This window comes from Pelodiscus sinensis, chromosome 4 (assembly GCF_052426305.1).
Source record: "Pelodiscus sinensis isolate ZL-2025 chromosome 4, ASM5242630v1, whole genome shotgun sequence".
In the NCBI taxonomy this organism is placed as follows: Eukaryota; Metazoa; Chordata; order Testudines; family Trionychidae; genus Pelodiscus; species Pelodiscus sinensis.
In genome coordinates, this window is record NC_143055.1 from 16,600,807 (window position 1) to 16,623,049 (window position 22,243).

Genomic DNA, 22,243 nt, shown 5'->3' on the forward strand with positions numbered 1-22,243 from the left:
GGATATTGGCAGAATAGACTTTACTAATGAACAGATCCAGTCTTAGGGGGCTTTTCCCTTGGTGTTATTAGCAGCTCTTGCTCTCTGGATCTTTCCTCAACAGCCACTAAAACAAGAGACCCTATTACTAACTATGAATAAGATACTTAGAACTTCAGTCCTCATAGCAGATGCCATGAAGCAGAAAACTCCATTTTCCTGAACAGTAAAAGTCATACTCCACCTTTCTCCCATCTTAATATCATATACAAAAAGGAGGCAAACAGAGAGGGAATAATGTCATATGCTCTGCTCTCTAGACCACTTCCTCCCCTAACATCTCTAGCAGTCATGCTCTTCTTAGGCATAGTATGCATCTAAGATTTGAGTCTTACTTTGAGGAAAGCTTATTACCTCCATAAGGAAAACATTAAGAAAAAAATGATTAAGTATGAAAAATGTACAAGTTAAGACACATGTATTTTTATTTTTAGCAACACTATCCCATACAAAAGCAATAGCAACATTAACTGCTTTCAGCAGAATGTCTGTACAAAGTTATCATTTACAACAGTTTTACAATAAAATCAGCAAATACAAATCAAGCGCTTTCCCTGGATATATTGTTTATTTTTCTCTGAGTGTTAGACAACTTATGTCTACCCATAACTATTTACAGGTACCAAATTTAGGCTACAGCTCCTTAATGCATCAGTGCCACACTTCAGGCTTTTTTTTTTAGTAAATGTTGCATACTATGTCCTTTCCCACCACTATAAAATAATCTTTTGCAAATGAGAGGAATTTACTTTAATGAATCAGTCAAAAGGAAAACCATGTCATATGGAAAAACCACTTACACAAATATCTTTACCGATTAAGGAAAATGTCAGAGGTTCAGTGATGCAGGAAACAAGGACAGAGCCTGCCACACTTCCAAATCAATAGCTCAAGTATCTGGTCTAGACCAATAATGAACTAGAAGTTGTTATAGGTTATTGTAGTTGCAGGTGGAAACTCCATGAGCTGGCACCCCTGGGACCTAAGCAGTCAAAGAGTTTTCCAGATCAGGGGAGGTCCACCCTGCTCCTTGCCACAGGCCTGCTGCCCCCAGCCTTGCTGGAGCTGTACTCCCCAGCTCGCTGACTCCAGCTGGGGCTGTGCTCTTGCTGCTAGCCCAGGAGTGCAGCCTGGGCACCAGCCTTGCTGTGTCTGGCCCGGATGGGGCTACACTCCCCACTTTGCTGGTCTAGCTAGGTCCTTGCTGCCGGTCTCTGCCAGCCCTGCTGCCTCCAGGTGGGCGTGGCTACGTTCTCCACCACCATCCCAGCCCCTGAACCTGGCTAGCCTGGGTTCTCTGGTCCAGCAATATTTGTGGCCTTCCAAATCACAGATGTTGCTAGACCAGAAGGTCCTGGATTTTAGAGGTGAAATCTAGAGGGCATGGACCCTTTAGGCAGGATTTGCAGGAGAGTTAGTTCACCAAGGCAGTGTACAAAATCTCAAACCACACCTGCTTATCCTATGGTGGATAAATTGCTCTATGGATTGTCAGAGTGCTTAAGTAACAAGCTAACTTATGGAGAAACAAATGACAACCTGAAGTTTTACAGAACAGTTTTCTGGAGGGTAGTAGCGTTGCTTTTGGCCGGGTACGCTATGAACAGTTCAATGTTTTGAAAATTATAAAAAAGTAGTCTTGTAAAACCATCTGATATACATTAAATTAGAATTCAAAGAGGAGTTACACAGCTTAAGTTCTATTCTTTACATATTTGGTCCAGAAAATATAGAGACCACAAATTAGGGAACAGCCCTTTAACTTGCTTAAGCTTCTGCACTACTGACAGGTAGGGAACAACATCCAGTTTGAGAATATCAAGATATCAGTTCACAAAATTTTAAAATGTTTCCCTTAAAAGAGTATGCACAGAGAACCATTTAGCTCACAGTACTGAAGTCTTTAAGTGGCTCATTCAAACACGCTTCCAAGTCAAATTCACCTTCCACCTGATAGTCAACATGCCTAACCTTGGTGGGAGTGCCAGAAAAGGTGTCCTGGAATATAAAATTACATTAGTGATTAAGAAATTAAGATCAGCGTGAACCTCATCTACTTAATACATCTCAATTTTCTAAAGCTCTATAGAAACAGTACTACATCAGAAGAGAGACTTGGAGGCAAGACTGTACAGAACGCAAGACCTTCTTTACTGCTGTTCTTTGCTCAAGAGGTCATTTTTGGCTGCTTCAGCCTTCACAAGACTTATGAAAATGAACTCTCTTTATGCCTAGGGCTATGATTTTGGCATACATTTTTATTGAAAATTTCAGACAGGACATAGGAATTAAACAATAAATTACCAAATATACATAAGGGCTGGAGTTAGGAGGGCAACTGCTTACCACCCAAGGCCTGAATTAGTGGAATTTTGAGGAAGTCATGCAAGTTTTGTAAAAAAAAATAAAAATAATCACAGAATCTGTGACTGACCCAGTCTTATGCCCCATTTCAACCTTCAGTTGTTGTTAAAGGCATACCCAAAAAGAGTGATCTCAGCAGGTCATGTCTTTCACATATGTTCCCCTTATGTGCTTTGAAAAGTGAATATTTAATGTTAATATTTAAAATATCAATGGCTTTTGAATTAGCTCCACTGAAGTACTATTTCAGGATCTCTGCAAATTCAGACATTCCTAGATTAGCTATACTTAGGTCTTATTTTCAGGAGTTTCTTCACAGCCATACAGCTAAAGCCTTTAAATGAAAACTTAAGACTCTGGAGAACAATTAAATGGTTTGTTCAGACACCCGTGAGTAATGGGGGGGGGGGGGGGGGAGCGGCAGGGGAAGGAAATCCACAAAAACTGGTTACCCATCTTTTTGTAACTATTTTTCTCTGAAATGTGTTGCTCATGTCCATTCCATTCTAGGCATGCATGTTCCCACATGAGGGATCTTCACAGATTTTTGCCTTAGCAGTATTTGTAAGATACTGCCACGGCACTCTCTTAAGTGCGGAGCTCACGAACTGGTTTATCAGGTGTCACTGGCTCTATACCCTCTCGGTTCCTTCTTGTTAACAACTCCGACAACAGGTAACGTGGGTAGGTAATGGAATGGACATGAGCAACACGTCTTGAAGAACAAGTTACAAAAAGATGAAGAATCATTTTTTTCTTCAAGTGCTTGCTTATGTTAATTCCATTCTAGGTGACTCATAAGCAGGAGGTGGGCTCAGAATTCACGCCTTGTATCCTGCAGCACAGCTCTGCCAAAGCCATCACCATCACCATCACCACCAGCTTGCTGGGTCAGAAAATAAGACATGAACGTGAGGGTGGACGAACTGATTGCAGGCCAACAGATTTCTTGGTTAGGAACGTGTGTCAGGAGGCTGATGACACCCATGCCCTGGTTGAACATGCTTGTCATGATTGCCGGAGGCATTTTTGCCAGCTCATAGCAGTAGTGGATACAGGCAGAGATCTAGGAAAAGATCCTCTGAACGGGACACTGAACAACCTATCATCCTGTCCATTACCACCACAAGCAACTTTTGCATAGTCTACCCATGGCTTTATCTATGCACAAAGCCAGCACCCATCTGACTTCCAGAGTGTGAAGCTTGCAGTGCTCCTCTGATATGAGGCTTGGGAAAGAATATGGGTAAACAGGTGTCCTGGCTAGCATGAAACTAGGAAAGAATCTTGGAGAAAGACTAGATGCGGATGGAAGTGAACCTTGTCCTTGGAGAAGACTGTATAGGGAAGTTCCAAAGTAAGAGCCCTGATCTCAGACACCTTGAGGGCCGATGTTATCGCTACCAGGAATGAAACTTCCCAGGAAAGCAGCAGGAGAAAGTAAGAAGCCAGCTGTGCCTCATTACTATCACTGCTGAGATGATCCTGGCTGTTAGGTTTGCCATATCCCACACCATCTGGAAAGTAGGGGTGTTAAATTTAGATTAATAGGCTAATCGAATAGCCAATGCAATTTGCCTTGACTATTTGATTAGTCTATAAGGAAGCCTGGCCTTTGAGGCTGTTGCTACACTTCAAAGGCAAAAGTGATGCAGAGAGCACTGGGCAGTGGGGAGTTGCCACTCTGAAACTCAGCATGGAGCCAGGGACCAGCAGCGCTGCTGCTTTGAAATGCCACGTGGGGCTCCCTGCGGTGTTTCAAAGCAGCAGCGCCATGTGGAGCCCGGGTCAGCAGGGGAGTCCCCAGCTGACTCTGGCTCCACACAGTGCTGCCACTCTGAAGCCTCCCCTCCTCTTCCCCACCCTTGCTGCCACTTTCTCATAGAGGCAGTAAAGGGTGTGGGGGGAAGCAAATAGTCCACTAGTGTATCGACTGTCCAATAAGCTTTTGCTTACAAAGGGAATCCCATAAGTTAAAATTGTATCAGCCTAAGAGGGCTTTGATGGTTTGCCACCGAAAACTGCAAACTGGCTGTGGAATAAATTTTCCTTCCAAACAAATCCAGTCATTTGATTCTGTTTTTTGGAGCAAAGTTGGAATGCCCCAGTTTCTCTTTTTCATTGGCTGTTGAAACAACCAGCATGCCAGGGACAGGGTGGGTATAAAGTTATTCAAACCCGGTGGCCAGAACAAAGTATTTCTTTTCAACCTGTTTTGAAGTGGGAGGGCTGCAGGAAGGAGTTCGCCAGATGGGCAATCTTGAGGACACCATCATGCATTGTGCAAGACTGGTTGGGGCAGAAGCTCAAAGGACATTAAGCAGTCTGGGAAGGAGGAAGGCTCTGGAACAAGCACAGCCTCCTCTGCCTCTGTGTACACCTTTTGCATCGAGCCCAGCGCTGTCAGTAGTTGTTCCAAGGTGGTAGCAGAGAAACAGAGTGAAGGAGGTATTGCCATGACTGGCATTACCCATGCTTTCCAATAAAGCCATTACACCACCTATTGGCTGGGCTGCTATTATGCCAACACTGTTGACCTTGGGTATCCATTCATGCCACTGGGATCTAGGCCAAGGGCTGAATTTCCCTTCCATACCAGAGGAATTCACTTCCGGAGACCACAGTGACATTATTGACACCTGAGTCTGTTTGGAGACCATAGCTGTTGCTGGAAACCAGTACCCAGAGAGAGGAGAGTGGTAGAGGTAATACGGGGACAGGTGCCATGGAGAGTGTTCCCACAGTATAGGTGACCAGACCCAGCATTGAGAAGGTAACAGGTGCCAACAGAATTGAGACTGGTGCCATCCCCTCGCCCCAAGAAATCCATGTTCAGGTGGCAGGACCATGATTATAGTACCAGTGAAGGAGGGTAAGCTGTGACAATCTGGGCAATGACTCCAATGTTCTGTGGGATGGAGAGCATGTCATTGTTTTAAGGGATTGACTGATCTCTGAAGAGTCTTAGCAGCTGGCTTGCCCCTCTTGGGGAGTCTTTGCTGAACCCTGCAGTACATGCAGTGTTGGTGGTGCAATCGGAAGCCATTGCTCTCGATGCTGGGGGAGCACGCAAAGGCGTGGGTGCCATGAAGGATTTTGCTCTCTTCACTGCTCATACTGGTCTCTTAGGAGTTGGAGGAGGACCCTTCAAAAGACTAATGCAGGGGTGGTCAACCTATTCTGGGCACAGAGCCAAGATAGCAGTGGATCCAGCACGAAGTGCCAGGGCAAAGCAGTCAAGAAAAAGAAAAAGGACTGCCTTTGAGGCATTTTGGCCACAGAAGGCTCCCGACGCCATCTTCATTTCTCGTCTTTCATGGCCGCACCAGACAGATCCCCTACCCAGGTCAGGACAAGGAGCCTGGAGGAGAGGGCCGTTTTTGGGAGTGTGGGGGGAGGGCTTACAAGCCACCGGGGGGAGGGGGAAGAGAGAGAAGAGGAAGAGAAGAAGAGCAGCATGCGGCTCAGGTTGGCCACGGCTGGACTAATGGTTCCAACCAGAGAAGCACAACTGCATGGCTCAGAAGGGTAACCAGAAGCATGTCTTTTGTCTAATAACCACTGGCTTTTCTTCCCTAGTGCCAGACAGTCAGCTTCCTCGCCTTCTTTATAGACCCCAGTGATAGAGATCAGTATTAGGCGGATCCCAGTGCCAGAGACATGTCACAGTGATGCCAACATGCTCAGAGATGCTTGCTGGGATGACTCAGAGGGCAGACTGCACAAAGAGCCTATAACCAAATATCCTACTCTTTTTGCATTCAGAAGCCAAAAGTTTCTTATAAATATGGCACTTGTCTCAACTGCTTGGGGGAGGCTCTTGTGAGACAACTGCTATGGAGGGGGGTCACTTACAAGCATCGGATTGCTACAGTCAGCACATTACATAAACCTGGGAGACCAGGACATGTCCCACCTGCGGTGAATCAATGCTGGGACTCTTAACTACTATGAGACTTAACAGCTACTTAAACTTAACTACTGAGAAACAATGTATAAGGCAAGACAAAAAACTGCTAGCCCTTGCTAAGTAAGGAAAGGTTCTCTAAGCACCATAGTCAATAAGGAACTGACAGGTCATAGGACCAGCAACACCTGATATACCAGTGCATGACTATGGCACTCAAGGGGTGCCATGGTCGAGCCTACAGATACAAGGCAAAAATCTCTGGGTACATTTAAACTACATGGCTCTGTCGATGGAGCCATGTAGATGTGTTGTTTTGGCAAAGTCAAATGAAGCCGCGATTTAAATGATCGCAGCTTCATTTAAATTTACATGGCTGCCGCGCTGAGCCGACAAACAGCTGATCAGCTGTTTGTCCGCTCAGCACGCTAGTCTGGATGCTCCCCTGTCGACATCAAAGCCCTTTGTCGGCAGCCCCAGCAAACCTCATCCCACGAATAATGGGGCTGCCGACAAAGGGCTTTGATGTCAACAGGGGAGCGTCCAGACTAGCGCGCTGAGCGGACAAACAGCTGATCAGCTGTTTGTCGGCTCAGCGCGGCAGCCATGTAAATTTAAATGAAGCCGCGATCATTTAAATCGCGGCTTCATTTGACTTTGCCCATGTGTCTAATCTACATGCCTCTGACGACAGAGGCATGTAGTCTAGACACAGCCTCTGATGACCGCACACACGGGTACCCACACGCCTAGAATGAAATAACCGTGAGCAAGCACTCAAAGAACCTCCTCACACTTTAGGAAATGTTATCTGTAAAGTAGCAAAAAGTTGATCATTAAGAGGGCTTTCACCACAGTTCCTGCAAGTGATTAATGCAAGCCAAATCAATTAGATTAAAAAACTGTTGTGATTAATTACAGTTTTAATCACACTGTTAATAGAATACCAATTTAAATTTATAATAGCTTTGAATGTTTGTCTACATTTACAAATACATTTGTTTCAATTACAACACTACAAGAAGTGTATAGTGCTCACTTTCTTATAATGTAAAAAGATTTTAAAAAGTTCAATTCACCTCATACAAGTCCATTCAGTCCTACTTTTTGTTCAGCAATACTCAAACAAGTTTGTTTACATAAGTTTATTTACATTTATGGGAGATAATGCTGCCCACTTCTTATTTACACTTATCTGAAAGTGAGAACAGGCACTCATGTCACTACTGCAACTGGCATTTCAAGGTACTTATGTGCCAGATATGCTAAACATTCATATGCCCCTCCATGCTTCAACTTGTAAGTGCTAAAAAGTTCTTTGCACTAAAAAACAAAAGTTACATAAAAAAATTCAGTTGTAAGATGCACTTTCATGATAAAGAGATTGTACTACAGTACTTGTATAAAAAGGACATTTTATCATTATTACAATGCAAATATTTGTAATAAAAAAATATAAAGTGAGCACTATAATCTTTGTATTCTGTGCTGTAACTGAAAAATATATTTGTAAATGTAAAAATCCAAAACCAGTAAATTTTAATCGCCCTGTTAAACAATAGAATACCAATTAATCATGACCTTTTTAATCTTGCGACTGTGACTTTTAAAAATAATTTGACAGCCCTAATTATTGATTTGAAATATAATTTAGTTGAATAGTTATGGCAAAATATTACTTACATAATTGTCTTGAGAGCTTGCTTGAGATTCAGTAGAATTACTTCCTATGGATTCTGTTTCCATCTCACCAAGATCAACAGGAGTACTACAATTCAAAAAAATTCAAAACAAACGATTTAGAGCAAGTTAAAGTGTCCCAATGATGCACTCTTAACTATTGTACAGTTATTAGGAAGCACACCTCACGCAACACTCAGTCAGTTAAAAATAATTCTGCATTGCTTGCAATGAACTTGGTGCATCACTTTAGGAATTCATAATCTTGTGTGTTCATAATCAGAGGTCAATTTTGTAAATTTAACAGTTTGAAATTATAATGTGAGTTTTACTAAAGAATGTCTCACTCACAAAGTCACACTGAAGATAAAACAGAGCTTGTTTAATCTAAAACCCCAATTACTACTGGATGCTAGAAAATACCAGTGTGCTCTTACGATGTCAGAAGCAAAATTCTATCAATTAACATGGTAAGTTCTAGCTGTTCTTCTAGCAACCTTTAAGCTTTGGTGGGAGTGCCTGAAAAGATATGACCCAATGGTGAGAGGATGACTATCAACTCTCAAGGCTTCCAATATGCAGAAACAGAAATTAGTAAGGAAGCTGGAAGCACTCTGGGAAGAGGTGGTAGTTTTGCCAGCAGTCTGCAGCTCTCTCAGGAAGATCCAGCAGGAAAAAAACTGGCCCCCATAGCTCATGGAATTTAGTGAATGAAGCGATCTCTTGTGCCTTCCCCCCTTCTAGTAGCAGTCTATTTTTTCTGCTGTTGTTAGACACTCCCCTATTTGTTCTGTAGGAAGTTTCTTAAATGTTCCCATTATAGCTACAAATAGTAGGAAAACTAGCTTTTACTGCCTACTGGGATTTTAACTACAGGTTGGACCTCCCTGGTGTGGCACCCTCAGGACCTGACTGGTCCTGTATGAGGGATTTTGCCAGACCAGGAAGGTCATATCTGGCCCTCCAGCTACCACCTCGACCCCTAGGTCTGGACCAGCTGCTGGCCTCCTGGCTGGCCTTCCAGCAGGCTCCACTCACTTCCTAGCCCTCTGCCACAGGGAGCCTCAACCAGGACTGTCTGATCCTAGAACATTACCAAACCAGAGAGTCCCATCCTAGCTCTGCTCAGAATTTAGAAAGCATAGCAGTAAGTTACTTCTATGTCTATTCTAGCATGCCACTGTTACTAGTGCGGATAATGATTTTTAGAGAAATAGATATTGTATATAGAAGGCCATCAAAAGCAAGGCACAGAATGTTTTCCTCCCCCAACACAGAAGCAGGTACCTTAGCGTCTGCGCCTCAGCTTCCCCTGGGAAAAGGGGATAATAATACTGACCTTCTTTATAAAGGATTTTGAGATAACTGGGGAAAGAGTGAAATAAAAGCTAGGTGCCACCTGCCAGATTGGAGAGGTTCTAATCTTCAGGCAACATTCTGGATACCTACCACATAATGAAGGCATGCTATAAAATCTATAATTTGAGCTGAAAATAAAAGTAAGTAAGTAAAAAAAGAGCACTGGGATTTTCCTGAAGCCATGGTTCGCATTTCTGAAATATGGTCTCTCCAGAAATGTCAGGTGTTTCCTGAGCTCAGAAATATCAGTTTTGAAAAAAGCTAAGACTGAAGCAGTCCCCACTCGCTCTGGGTCCCAACTGCTGCACCTCTGCTTTTCAAAGGTTTCTGCCATTTTAAAGGCAGAAATGCAGCAGAGAACACAGGGTGAGCGGGGAACTACTTCAATACCCGCTTGCCCTGTGTTCCGACTACTGTGCTTCTGCCTTTTAAAATGTGGTAAGTGCAACAGGGGGCTCTTACTACATTTGAAAGGCAGAAGCACAGCCAGGATAGAGACCCCACCCCTTATCAGCTAATCAAGCAGTTGATAGAAATTCCATTGACTACTCGATTAGCTGATTAATCAAAATTTAACATCCCTACATTGTATTACAATCTTTAGTTACATGATCACATACTATTTCTTCCACAAGATTCAGCATCCTACAGCGCACAGGAGGGTGCTGAGGGAATTAATCATGGTTGTGTAGTGAATAAAGCCATTTGTAAGTTCCCTCCCTCATTCTCTAGAGAAGTAGGAACATCTACAGAGAACAAGGCAGAGGACTGCAGGAAGGGAAAAGAAGGACTCTAATTAAGGCAGGCAATGGCACGGTACAGCTCAGTTCAAATCCTATCTCAAAGGCTTTCTATGAGATCCTGAGCAAGTTACTTACATGCAAATTTGGGAGACTATTAATTGCTTTGGGAACCCATAACGAGTCCCTTGGCTTTTATTTATATTTTGTCATACTGCGTCAGGTTTTATCAGTCAACAATTATTGTGTCAGATGTTTGGATTGAAGACAATTTCCTGTATTATTTGCTAATTACCTCAACCTGCACAGAGCAAGCAAACAGTACTAACGATGGAAACTGCAGTTTCTAAATATTTGGGTTAAGCTGTTTTATTCTTCTATTTGCATGGTTAAAACTCTACCCGCAAAGTTACATCTGAAATCACTGAAACAGTGAGATATATAATTGTTTGGAATATTGACTCACACTGCCAATGTCAACAGATTCCAATGAACAGGAATCTATTCACCATTTAAGTATTGCTTTCAAAGTCCTCTGGCTAGGACTGAAGTAAACAGAAAAAAAAAGAAAAATGTCATTTATAGCCTAGGTGGTGTCAAGAATAGCACAAGGGGAACCATTTACAGCAAAAAGGCACTAGCAAGTGGACAGTAAGAACTATGGTGAGGAGTTGCTGGGGCCAACTGAGGTGATAATCATGCTATTAGGAAAGAACCAAATAAGTGGTAAGCACTAAGTTAAATTCCTGAGACTGAATAGCAATGCAATTGTCAAAGATAGCAATACTGATACTTGAACCTAGCATTATGGAAGGCAAATTTAGTGGGAAGAGAGCCAAGTGGACTTCACTGTGATTGAAAGAGTCTAGCTGAATTTTGTGCCATAGATAAAGGTGCTGAAACACACTGTTTTAGGAACACACTGTTTTAGTATGTGCTTGATTGGAACTGAACTTTAAACATTTCCTACTTCTCCTGCAATGTATGAAAAAAGCATCAACACAGCGGAGCCAAAAAAAAGGGTTTTCAACTTTAAGCATGGTTATACTCAATCCCCTGCACTAAAATCACTTTACAAATGCGAGTAGGAATGACACACATTGATTCTTTGTGAAGATGTATTTCTGCTTAAGTTTAGATCACACTGGGCCTATGTTCATTTTGTCGGTTTCAGAAAATTATCTCCTCACCACTGCTAGTATCAGATAATTTCTCCTTCCATTTTAAGGGCAAGTAAGCTGTTCCTGCCAAAAAACAAAAGCAAAACAAGAAGCAAAATCTGCAGAGACAAGGGACATCATCACTGTTTCCGCAACTCTGTAAAGTCACAGAATTTGGTACATCATGGAGACTTGTAGGCTCGACAGTTTTATATTGTTTTGTTTTTGAGTGCAGTTACATAGCAAAAGTCTACATCTGTAAATGGTACTTTGATGATAAAACAATTGCGCTACAGTACTTGAAGAAAACTGAAATATTATTTCTTTTATCATTTAGTGTATATATTTGCAATAAAAAATATTGTGAGCATTGCGCACTTTGTATTGTGCTGTAATTAAAATCAATATATTTGAAAATGTAGAAAAACATCTACAAATTAGTATTTTATTAACTGTGATTAAATCTGCAATTAATTTGAGTTAACTATGTGAATCAACTGCAACTGACTGCCCTATCAATTACAATTGGTTAACATAGTAAAAGCCTCCTGATGATTCCATTCTGAACATGAGATCTAGAAGCTTCTGCCAAGTTGTTGTGCTAGAACAGTGATTTAGATATAAAGTAATAGTGACAGCGGGGCTTGTTTAATCTATTGACTAGAATGTGCTTTAGGTTCTGATAGGCTGAGCCTTCAAGCCCTTAATAGTAGCTTCTTGGGTTTATTACTAAGCCATAGCTCTCGAATTTAGCAAAAGGAAGCCAGAAGGACATGAGACAGAAGTTACCCTTGGAAACAACGCACATGGAAGCCATAGACTCACTAAATATGGAGAGCCAGGTGAGCCTTAAGCATTCTGATTGAAGGTGATCTGAATTGGAACTTAGCTAAAAATGGAAACGTGTTTATATGGCGTGAACATTAAATACTGCTTTAATCACTTTGAAAAAGCTGAAGATGAATATACTAAAACATTACATAGATGTCAGTTGATCCATAGTCATTTTCTGAAAAAATTGTAATATATTAGAACAAAAATTGTGGGATCAATACATACATTGTTTGCAAGTCACTTCCTTCTTCAGCAGGAGGGTCCCAAGAATGCAAAGCAACCTTCCACAGTCTGATTTGCTGGTCCCAGGATCTACGGCTATACTTCTTAAATTTATTCGGAGTCCTAGGATGGACCCCTGGGACCCGATGACACCTATATATTCAGAAAAATGTCATGAAAATTCCACTATAGCTTTTCAAATAATCTTTCAAGTGACTGAATTTGTCTAACACTGGAAGCCTATTAAATCCCATTCTCAGAGTATTTTGGGTTGGTTTTAAACCCATGCAAGTATTCAAGACAGTTAAGCTGTTTGACTCTTGTGCAGCTCAGGTTTCTCCCACTTCCTCCCCAGAAAGTTTGGTCTATAAACACGCTTAATAAGTAACCAAATACATGATTGTATTATACATGTCTGGTTCTTTGAATTTACAATAAACTTACCTTGGAACTTCTTTAATGTATCTGTCATACGCAATTGTGTTTTTTCCATAATTTATCTGTTTTTGCCGTCTCATCAGAACCACTTCATCTGTCTCAAGTTCTACTGATACAGTGGATTCCTTTGAATCAGAACTAAAGAAAAAACATTTAGATTTGAGTTAAACTGCATTAGGTTCTTGTGAGTACCAGAACACACAAGCCACCCCCGCAACAGAAATCCTTACACCTGCTGTACTAATTAGGTTTGTTTCTGAAAATGGATGCTTGAGATTTTGTGGAATTAGCATGTTACAAAGTGATCTTGTGAAAACAAATTACTTCAAATTGATTATTTACAACAAGGAAATCATGGGCATGCAAGGAGTTTAAAAACAACTATTGCAGGATATTTTTTCATTGACCTCCAGAAATGAATTTACACTTACCTTCCAGAAGAGGACTTTCTTTCTCTTGCAAATTCATTTATCAAGAGCTTTCTTTTGTATCTACAGAAGACAATTTATTCAATATAAATATGTTTAAAATGTCAAATAAGTGGTAAGTGGTCAAAGGCCCTCTTTCCTATGGAGGGAGTGCAAGGTCTGGGATGGGGGTTAGGTACAGAAGGGAGCTCCGGGTAGGGAACTAGGGTGCAGGAGAGGGTGTCGGCTCTAGGAGGAGGTATGGAAGCAGGAGAGGATTCTGGTCTGAGGGAGGACTGTAAGAGGGGGTGCAGGGTCTTGGAGGGGGAGATGCAGAGGGTTTGGGTGGTATCCTGGGGCAAGGAATTGGGGTGTAGCAAGGGGGAGGAGTGCGAGGCAAGCTCTGGCAGGGAGGTGCTTACCTAGGCTGCTCCCAGCCAGCAGCCCCAAGACTGTCCCCTGCCTGCCAGCAGCCCCAGACCACCCAAGGTAACTGGCTGCTCCCTGAGGCTCTCTGCCCCAGGCACTGGGGGAGGGGGGGACTTTGCACACTGCCCTTGCTCCAGTACAAACACTCAGCTCCTATTGGCCAGTTTCAGCCCTTAGGCTGAAGAATTTTCCTCAGATCAGATTGGCAGAGATTCCGGCATTTTTTTCACCTTCCTCTGAAACATGGGTCCTGGGTCATTTTGCAGGTTTAATGTAGCATAAATGGTAGATTCTCCATAAGTTGAAATCTTTAAATCATAATTTGAGGACTTCAGTAACTAAAGTCAAAATGAAGTGGGGAGGTGAAGTTCTGTGATCTGCAATGTGTAAATCAGACTAGACAATTACAATATTGGTCCCTTCTTGACCTTAATCATCTGAGAAGTTCAAACAGTGCACAGTAAACATTTTTCCATCATGAAAATGAGTCCCTCTCTCTTTCGTAATCTAAAGATTCGTCTTTCAAAACTCCCGCTCAAGTCTTATCCTGGCAATTACCATGCAAACAGATAGGGAGTGGATGGGATAAAGTTCAAAGAGCAAGCCAATCCTGAATCTGCTGGCAGTCCATCCAAACGACTATACAACATTATTTGTCTAGTATTTCTATAAATCTAAGCTGGCCTGGGAACAGATATCAGAATTTGCCCCTAGATATGATAGTCATAAGTGATTATTCATTATTGTGCTGCTATAATTATGAATGTAAAAAAGCAGCTATGATTCTACAAGAACAGGGATTTGCTTTTGTAACATCAATCATACATAGCATATGGTACCTGGCAATTTCTTTATTAACAGTGGTCCTCATTTCATCTTCCTCAACTGCAGATCCCCAGTCTGAACATCTTGAAAGAGGCCCAAGTCCTTCTGGTGTTGTAAAGCTGAAAAACAAAATCTCTGAATACAACTGGAATTTTATCCCAATTTCCCCACATAATTAATCTCTAGTTTGATGGCTATTTAAAGCATTTTTTCAATAGAACTGCTTACTCAGTGTAGTGCTTATGTGTATCCAATAGTATCTACATGCACTACAGGTGTTAACATGTGTTTACATGGGGGGAAGGGGAGAAGGGAGCTGGTGAATGCGAGGAGCCAATTTTTAAGCCAGCTCCCCATGAGCAAGAGCTCCCTTCCCTCCACCCCACCCCTTAGAGGGGGACAGGCAGCTCTGTGGGAGCTGGTGCTCCTGCCTGTCCCTCAATCCCTCATGCTGCTGCCTCTGTGGTAGGCAGCAGCGGGGGAGGAGGGCAGGTGGCTCAACAGGAGCTAGCACGCGCAGGGAGCTAACTTAAAAGCCTCCCACTACTTCCCTCCCTGCCTCTGATACAGAGCTCACTTCCCCCAAGCACTGCTCCCCCCGTGCTCCCTCCCCCCCCCGTGCTGCTGCCTCTGTAGAAGGGAGCAGCTCCACAGACCTTGGCGCCTGGCTCCCCCCTCCCCCCCCGCCTTTGATTCAGAGGCAGCAAAAGTTATGTGTGCATGTAACCATTAGGATTAACTGATGAGCCCAGGCTTATCAGTTAATTGCATAAACAAGTACATGCTAACATCCCTAGTCCTCAGGTACATATTCACATACCCAATGTGCACTAATAAAAAAATTTCAATGCTTCATACCAGCGCAGAGCTTCTATACCTTGTGATGGTTGTTGACCAGGTCATGATGGAAGGCATTCAGATCAATTCACTTGTGTATCTCATAGTAATGGTTATATGTATAAGTGTGTACTCAGATTTTTAAACTTCATAAAAGCTAGTGGAGTATCACTGATACTGTTTTCATTTATCTACTCCTGTCAATGTTGCAGCAAACATTTACACAGTAATTACCCATCAAGGAAAACTTGTGAAATGCTAATGAAAGATTTAAGGATTTACAGAAAATGCTAATTTCAAAGCTAGTGGCCCTTATGCACGTGGGTCAAAAGTATACATGCATTTCTCAGGCATGGTCATCAAAGGAAAATCCCATGTGAGTAGACATACTGTCAACTTGCTTTTGAATAAAGGAGCTATAAATAAGGATTCAAGAAGTGATCCAATCTCTCTGGACTGACTGATTCTAAGAGGACAGAGTAACTCAATGAGAAGAAGGAGAATTAATCTCTGTATTCCAGAAAGGCTTTTGGACAATTGGAAGATTTTAACATCACTGACACCCTTTGGAATTACAAACTCTGTAAACAAATTGTTTTATTTCACCTGCTTTAACCGCTCAAGAACTCATTCTGGTGTAAGTGGGCCCTTGGAACTGGGAGAAATCCGGTGTGATTTTTTATTTTAATAACCATTTAACACAACATTCACTTTGTCTGGGTAGCAAGATAGACTAGAGGCACCAAGAGTGAGACTCCAGGGCCTACTCATGAGCCAGGTGTCAGCCCTTGAGGTAGGCACTCACTTTTGAGAGTCACTCCAGACAGTAAAAAACAAACAAATGGTCGGGTAGCTCATTTTATACTAACAAAACATGTAGATGGTATCATGAGCTTTCGTGGGCACAGCCCACTTCTTACAGTGTGACACAGCTACAGGAGAGTGATCTGTATTCTTTTATGGCATTTCCAACAACAAATTGTGGAGCTGATAATAGAGTTATATAAGTGTAACTTAAAGCAGTAGTTCCCAATGTTTTTGATACCAGGGACCAGCAGACTCATTCAATAGCTTTTGGCAGCCTGGTAACGTTTTATTTGCATATTTGTTATGCAAATGATCAATATGCAAACAAACAATTATCAGTCCCTTAAAAGCCTAGCCCCCAGTGCCAGCCCTAACCACTACAGCCCCACTTCTCCTCTACCTCCCAGAGTCCCTTGCACCCAACCTCCCAGTGCCAGGCTCCTGTCCTCAGATCCCGCCAGTGCCAGCCCCCCACCCTAAACACCTCTGTGCCAGCCCGCTGTCCCTTAGAGCTCCCCCACCAGACCGCCCAGTACCAGCCTCCTGTTTCCAGAGCCCCACTGCACCCAATCCCCAGAGCCTCCCCCAGTGCCAGCCCTCAATATTAGCTCCATCCCCAGAGTCCCCCAGTGTCAGCCCTGCCCCCATAGCCATCCCCTACTAGCACAGCCTCCAGAGCCCCCCAGCACTTGTCCCACCCCTGGAGCCCCCATGCCTGCCCCATCACCCTCACCTAGCCCTGTGCTGCTGCCTATGCCATGGCAGTTCTGGGGGCTCGGGAACACTGCAGCACCTCTCCTCCAGCCACGGCTTTTGGGAGAGGCTTGTCCTGCCCTACCTCTCAGCCAACCAGCTCTGGGCAGGGGCAGGGTCTCCTCCAGCCATGGATGAGTGCTTCCCCGTGCGGCAGGAGACTCCCACCCCTGACCAATGCTGGTTGGCTGAGAGGCAGGGCAGAACATACCTCTTCCAACAGCTGTGTTGACAGTTGTGTACCCTAGCCCAGGCCCCCAGAGGTTCACAGCCCGCCCGGCAGTTGGGAACTATTGATTTAAAGCAATGGGGATGGACAGGTCAGAGAATCTGATGTGCCAACAATAGAGAAGCCACAAAGCTTGACTTTCAGCTGTTACATTGAGTTTGTAGGGCCATATAAGAAACATCTTTCTTGAAAAATGGAGCACAGCTAAGACTTTTAAATGGACGTGGGACACACCCACTGTACTCAATGACAATTCATGTTTGAGAATAATACCACATTCAAGTAGTTTAGCTTTTCACTTATAATGCTAGTTTCTGCAGTTAAAGACTACAGATTGTAAGGTAGGAAAGCGCGGGAGGGGGAAAGCATGCTTTATATTACATTAAAAGCCACTACAAGCAAATCTGACCTTTTACCTAAACTCTGCTGAGTATATTTCTGGCTTTGTTTTCCAGTTACTGCTAACTAAGCAGTTATACAATTTATCTTTCCTCTAACATGGTATCCAAAATTTTACACAAGACTGTAGAAGTGGTCCACATCAGAGACAGAAAAGTTCAATTAAGACAAAATAAAGTCTCAGAGGGGTAACTATTAATCTGTAACTTGAAAAACAATAAATAGTCCTGTAGCACCTTTGAGACTATCTATATACACAGATAATTATAAGTTTTTGTGGGCAAAATCTACTTCTTCAGGTGAGCTGAAAGACAATATAGTTCATTACCACTCATGCAAAACTACTTCTTAGAGCACTAGTTCTCATTGTGGCCCAGAATGGGGATTGCCTTTAAAAAAAAAAGTCACAGCAGAATTATCTCCCCACCTTAATAACTCCATTGGGATAGGGGACCCTCAGCCATCAACTTGTGTCCCAAGCAATAGAGACTATTATGCTGGCTATGGTGGGATGTGTAGATCCTTTAGTTCCTCATGAGATAGCACTTTGATGTCTCCCCCCACTGCAGGCCTGTGTGGGACAACATATGGTCTAGGCCAGGACTCTTAATGGCCACTGTGTCAGTTACCACCCTCCCACCCACTGAACTCCTGCCAACTAAATAAATGCAGCAGTGGCTGCCGGGACCCTGTCCATAGGTGAAAAAAATTCTCTTCGCCCTCTACAATAGGACCAGCCTGCCATCTCCCTGATTCTCTCCAGAAGGGGACAATCTCACTAACCTCTCAACCAGAAAAGGTATCTTTAGTGGGGAGACAAAACCAGGGACACCTGCACTGCTACCTCCCAGCAGTTGGAATAAAAGGCCTAATTTTGCTGTTTCTATGCAGTGTGTGAAACCACAGTTCTCAAAGGTCCCTACTATTTGTAGGCTATTGGCAGTCTGCAGAGCACTCATCTACGGCTTACAGTAGTAGTTTCAAGATTAGAAAAATCTATCTGAATTCATACCAATACAGCCATGCTTGGTGTGCATATCATGCATGTTGGATTTTTTTTTTAAACAACACAGAACCTTAAGATTGGAAGGTACCTTAAGAGATCTTCTACTCCAGTTCCCCCACTCTTGGAAGGAGTAATTATCTTGACAATCCCTAACAACTATTTGTCTAACCAGCTCTTAAAAATCTGCAGTGATGGAGTTTGCACAATCTTCATTTTATTCCAGAGCTTAACCACTCTGACAAAGTTTTCCCTAATGTCTATCCCTAAACTGTCCTTGTTGCAATTTAAGCCCATTGCTTTTTGTCCTATTCTCCACAAGAGCTTTTTAAATTTACTGTATTGATTCAATTACACAGATTACAAAAAAAAAAGGATATAACTGTCACAGAAAGGCAGTATCAGCAAGATGAAGATAGGAAAAATCTGTTTACTTAACACTTGCTTCTTTTGGTGTAATCGAACTCTAGGACTGCTGCAGAACTGCACTACAACATGCAACTTTGGATCTATGGCATTACAGTATGTTGTACAGTGCTCTGTCCGGACCAATCTTAAATATTTTAAATCAATGAAGTCACAATCCCCTTTTTGACTACTGTAAAACCTAACATGCTTTATTCACCATGAAGACTCTCTCAACATGCAGGTCAAATTTACCTTTTCTAATTTTATCCCAACAACTGATGTTTCCCATCCTCTTGGTCCAGGGTAAGTAGCAGCAGCTGGAACAAGGAACAACATATGACCTCAAATCCACCCCCTCCAAATATTCTTGCACAGCTAGAAGTAGCTCCTTGGAAAGTTTCCCTGATCCTGTAGTAGCCCTAAAGCAACCAGTCCTGGCAATGGCTCCCGCTACTCCAAACCCCTCTTCTCTGCTCTCTTATCTCAACCATAAGGTAACGTGATGCCCAGACCCACAACACTAAATTATCTACAAGCTGATTCAGCCTTTCTGGCAAGCAGGGCCTTAGTGAACAAAGAACAACAGGAGAGAAAAGGGCTACCTCTGTATTTGTCACAGTAAAGTAACACCATGATAAAAAAGAAGTCACTAAACAGTGTTTTTCACTTCTTGGTTTTTACATCCTGCCAGTACTTTAATAGAGGTTTTCCCCTACTCGCCCTCACAAAAGAAACCTCAGGTCATCTGAAGTAGTAGTCTGTGCCCACAAAAGCTCATTATACCATTTACATGTTTTGTTAGTCTAAAAAGTGCTACCAGACCACTTGTTTTTTTAAAAATTACTATATAGTGATATATCACATGAGGTCTGGAAAGTGAAAATATACTGGCCAGTTTCACGTTTTCTCATCCACTAGAAATGCAGGCCTGTTTCAGCTGCATACCCTATGGACAAATCCTTTATTACACATACCTATCCAACCTGTTGTCAGAAGATTTATACTTGTTTTCATTATCAAAAACAGAGGAATCCGAATCATTGGGCTTTCTGCGTTTCCCATCTGCTCCACGTTTCCTTCCTTGAGACCAACGAGGTGGATGTTGTGGGCTGCTGGGATATAAGTCAATATTTAACAAGTGGAACTTGCATGCCACCTTTTAACCTTTTACATCCACAATGCAACCAAGATTGCAGCAAGTCTACAGGCACCACTTATACCCTGAAAGCAACACCCCACCCAGCAGCTCCCCTTTCCTCCCTGAAAGGTTTCTAAACCCAAATCTGCACAGAAAATGCTAGCTTCCTGGAAGGGCTCTACAAACCGGGGCGATCTTTCACACCTGCACCTCCCTTAATTCTCCTGGATAGGAATCCCATGCTAAGCCGGGTGATGTGAATGGTTAACCGGATGATGTTCCCATACTGGAAACGCATGCTCAGGCTAGAGACGAGAATGCACCCAAGGGCAATACTCACCGGGTACACTTTGAATTAACAGAGACTGCCCATCTCCTAGAACTGGAAGGGACCTTGAAAGGTCATGGAGTCCAGTCTCCTGCCTTCACAGCAGGACCAAGTACCATCCCTGACAAATTTTTGCCCCATCTTCCTAAACGGCCTCCGCAAGGATTGAACTCACAACCCTGGGTGTAGCAGGCCAATGCTCAAACCACTGAGCGGTCCCTCCCGCACTTAACCCGAGCCAGGCTGAGCAGCCCCGTTTAATCGCCACCCGGGCCAGCCATGACGTTTCACCGGTAGCTGGCACGGCGGGATGTTACATCCCCGGCTAAGAGCGGGTATTTTATCCTCCTCCCCCCCCCCAACTTATTTCCCCTCAGCGAGCCGGGACACGCGCCCCGCTACGGATCCTGTTCCGAGACGCGATGCCGCAGCCCGGCCCGCGCTCACGAGCCCCGGCCCCGCGCGCCCTCGCAGCTCCGGGGGCGGAGACAAACTCCCACCAGGCCCCGTCTGCGGGCGAGGCCGGGGAGGGGAGGCGGGCGAGCTCGGCGCCGCGCTGCCCACCGCGGGAAGCGCCCCCGCCGCTCTGAGGAAAGACGGGTCCCGCCCGAGCGCCGCCGCCTCAGCACCCCGGGCGGCTGCCGGAGCGGAGGCACCTGTCCCCGCCACCGCCCACCTGCTCTCGCCGCCGTGGGGGCTCCTCTGTCGGAAGGACATGGCGCGCGGAGGGGGGGGGCAGCGCTCGTGCCGCAGACAGTGGGAGGGAGGAGAGGCGAGTGTCGCTGCCGCAGACTCCGAAATGCGCCCCGCTCGCGCCTCCCGCCAGGCGCAGACTGACCGGGAAGCTGCGCTCCCGCGCGACTCAGGCGCCCCGCCCGCCTCGTGTGAGAGCGCAGGCGCGGGAGTCCGGGGTTCGACCATCGAGGAGAGGGGGGGGGGTGCGACTATGGAAGGCGGAAGAATCTGCGGTCTCAAGCCAAGAGTCCCCGGTTCCAACACATACCTCTTCACCCCGGGGAATGATCTCTCCCTCGCAGCACCTCAAGGGAAATAGAGATTCGGACAGGGGACGTATTTCTGTGTCCCTCCCCCCCCCCCACGGGTGCCCTCGTGGGCTCGCCCTACAGCTGGAGCCGCGCGACCTCTTCCCCGGTCTCTGGTGAAGGGCTCCGCCCCCAAGGGCGTGTTGGCGGGAGAATCCGAACCCCGCTGCGGCCGCATTGTTGCAGCGTTGGGACTGGTGCTAGCACCTTGCATTGCTAGGAGCCAGCGCTTGTCCATACCTGGTGTTGTTTCAGATTAGCTTGTCTACCTTACTTTCACATCCAACTTTAATCTGTATTCATTTTCAAGTTCAAATAAGCCCTAGTGTATTGAACTCTGCATTGCAACCTGTGTTTTTCCAGAAGGATAACATATGAGAGTATTTTGTAGGCCCTATCCTACTTGTGTTTTGTGCCCTCTGTGGATTTATTATACTACTTTACACACTGGCCCTTTGCTCATTTTCTACCAGCGCTAAAGGTGAAGATGATGGAGATTTGAAAACAGTTCTCTAGTCTATCATATCTAATAAGATGCTTGCAGAACTTAGAGGCATGCTGGATTTATTCAAACAATCTAAACTTTACGGCTGTGTCTAGACTGGCAAGTTTTTCCGCAAAAGCATTGCAGAAAAACTTGCCAGCTGTCTACACTGGCAGCTTGAATTTCCGCAAGAACACTTCCTATTGTCTGAAATCAGTGCTTCTTGCGGAAATACTATGCTGCTCCCGTTCGGGGAAAAAGTCCTTTTGTGCAAAAGGGCCAGTGTAAACAGCTCAGATTTGTTTTGCGCAAAAAAGCCCCGATTGCGAAAATGACGATCGGGGCTTTTTTGCACAAAAGCGCATCTAGATTGGCACGGATGCTTTTCCGCAAAAAGTGCTTTTGAGGAA

The 22,243-nt window shown here is 44.1% G+C and overlaps 1 protein-coding gene across 3 annotated transcripts; it reads right to left on the reverse strand.

Moving 5' to 3' along the window:
- Window positions 1-440: 440 nt before the first annotated feature.
- Window positions 441-21,242, reverse strand: SLBP (stem-loop histone mRNA binding protein). Of its 3 annotated transcripts, none has more exons than XM_075930904.2 (8): window positions 21,145-21,242; window positions 19,815-19,949; window positions 14,419-14,523; window positions 13,175-13,234; window positions 12,750-12,881; window positions 12,309-12,458; window positions 7,994-8,078; window positions 441-2,037 (listed from the first exon to the last, which is right to left on the reverse strand). In XM_075930904.2, exons 1-8 carry the CDS (start codon window positions 21,225-21,227, stop codon window positions 1,921-1,923), a joined length of 867 nt encoding a protein of 288 aa, XP_075787019.1. In that variant the 5' UTR covers window positions 21,228-21,242; the 3' UTR covers window positions 441-1,920. The 3 variants fall into 3 exon arrangements, with proteins under 3 accessions (XP_075787019.1, XP_075787021.1, XP_075787020.1); XM_075930906.2 differs by having other exon boundaries at window positions 20,983-21,192; XM_075930905.2 differs by having other exon boundaries at window positions 19,815-19,952; window positions 20,983-21,192.
- Window positions 21,243-22,243: the final 1,001 nt, after the last annotated feature.

What these genes read in the sequence shown, in the direction of transcription:
- SLBP (XM_075930904.2), bottom strand. Translation starts at nt 21,227, where the DNA reads ATGGTCGAACCCCGGACTCCCGCGCCTGCGCTCTCACACGAGGCGGGC. An exon ending in TCTGACAACAGGTTGGATAG is followed by an intron (nt 14,524 to 19,814) that starts GTATGTGTAATA and finishes TTTGTTTTTCAG; the next exon opens with CTTTACAACACCAGAAGGAC. An exon ending in AGAAAGTCCTCTTCTGGAAG is followed by an intron (nt 12,882 to 13,174) that starts GTAAGTGTAAAT and finishes TTTTTTCTTTAG; the next exon opens with TTCTGATTCAAAGGAATCCA.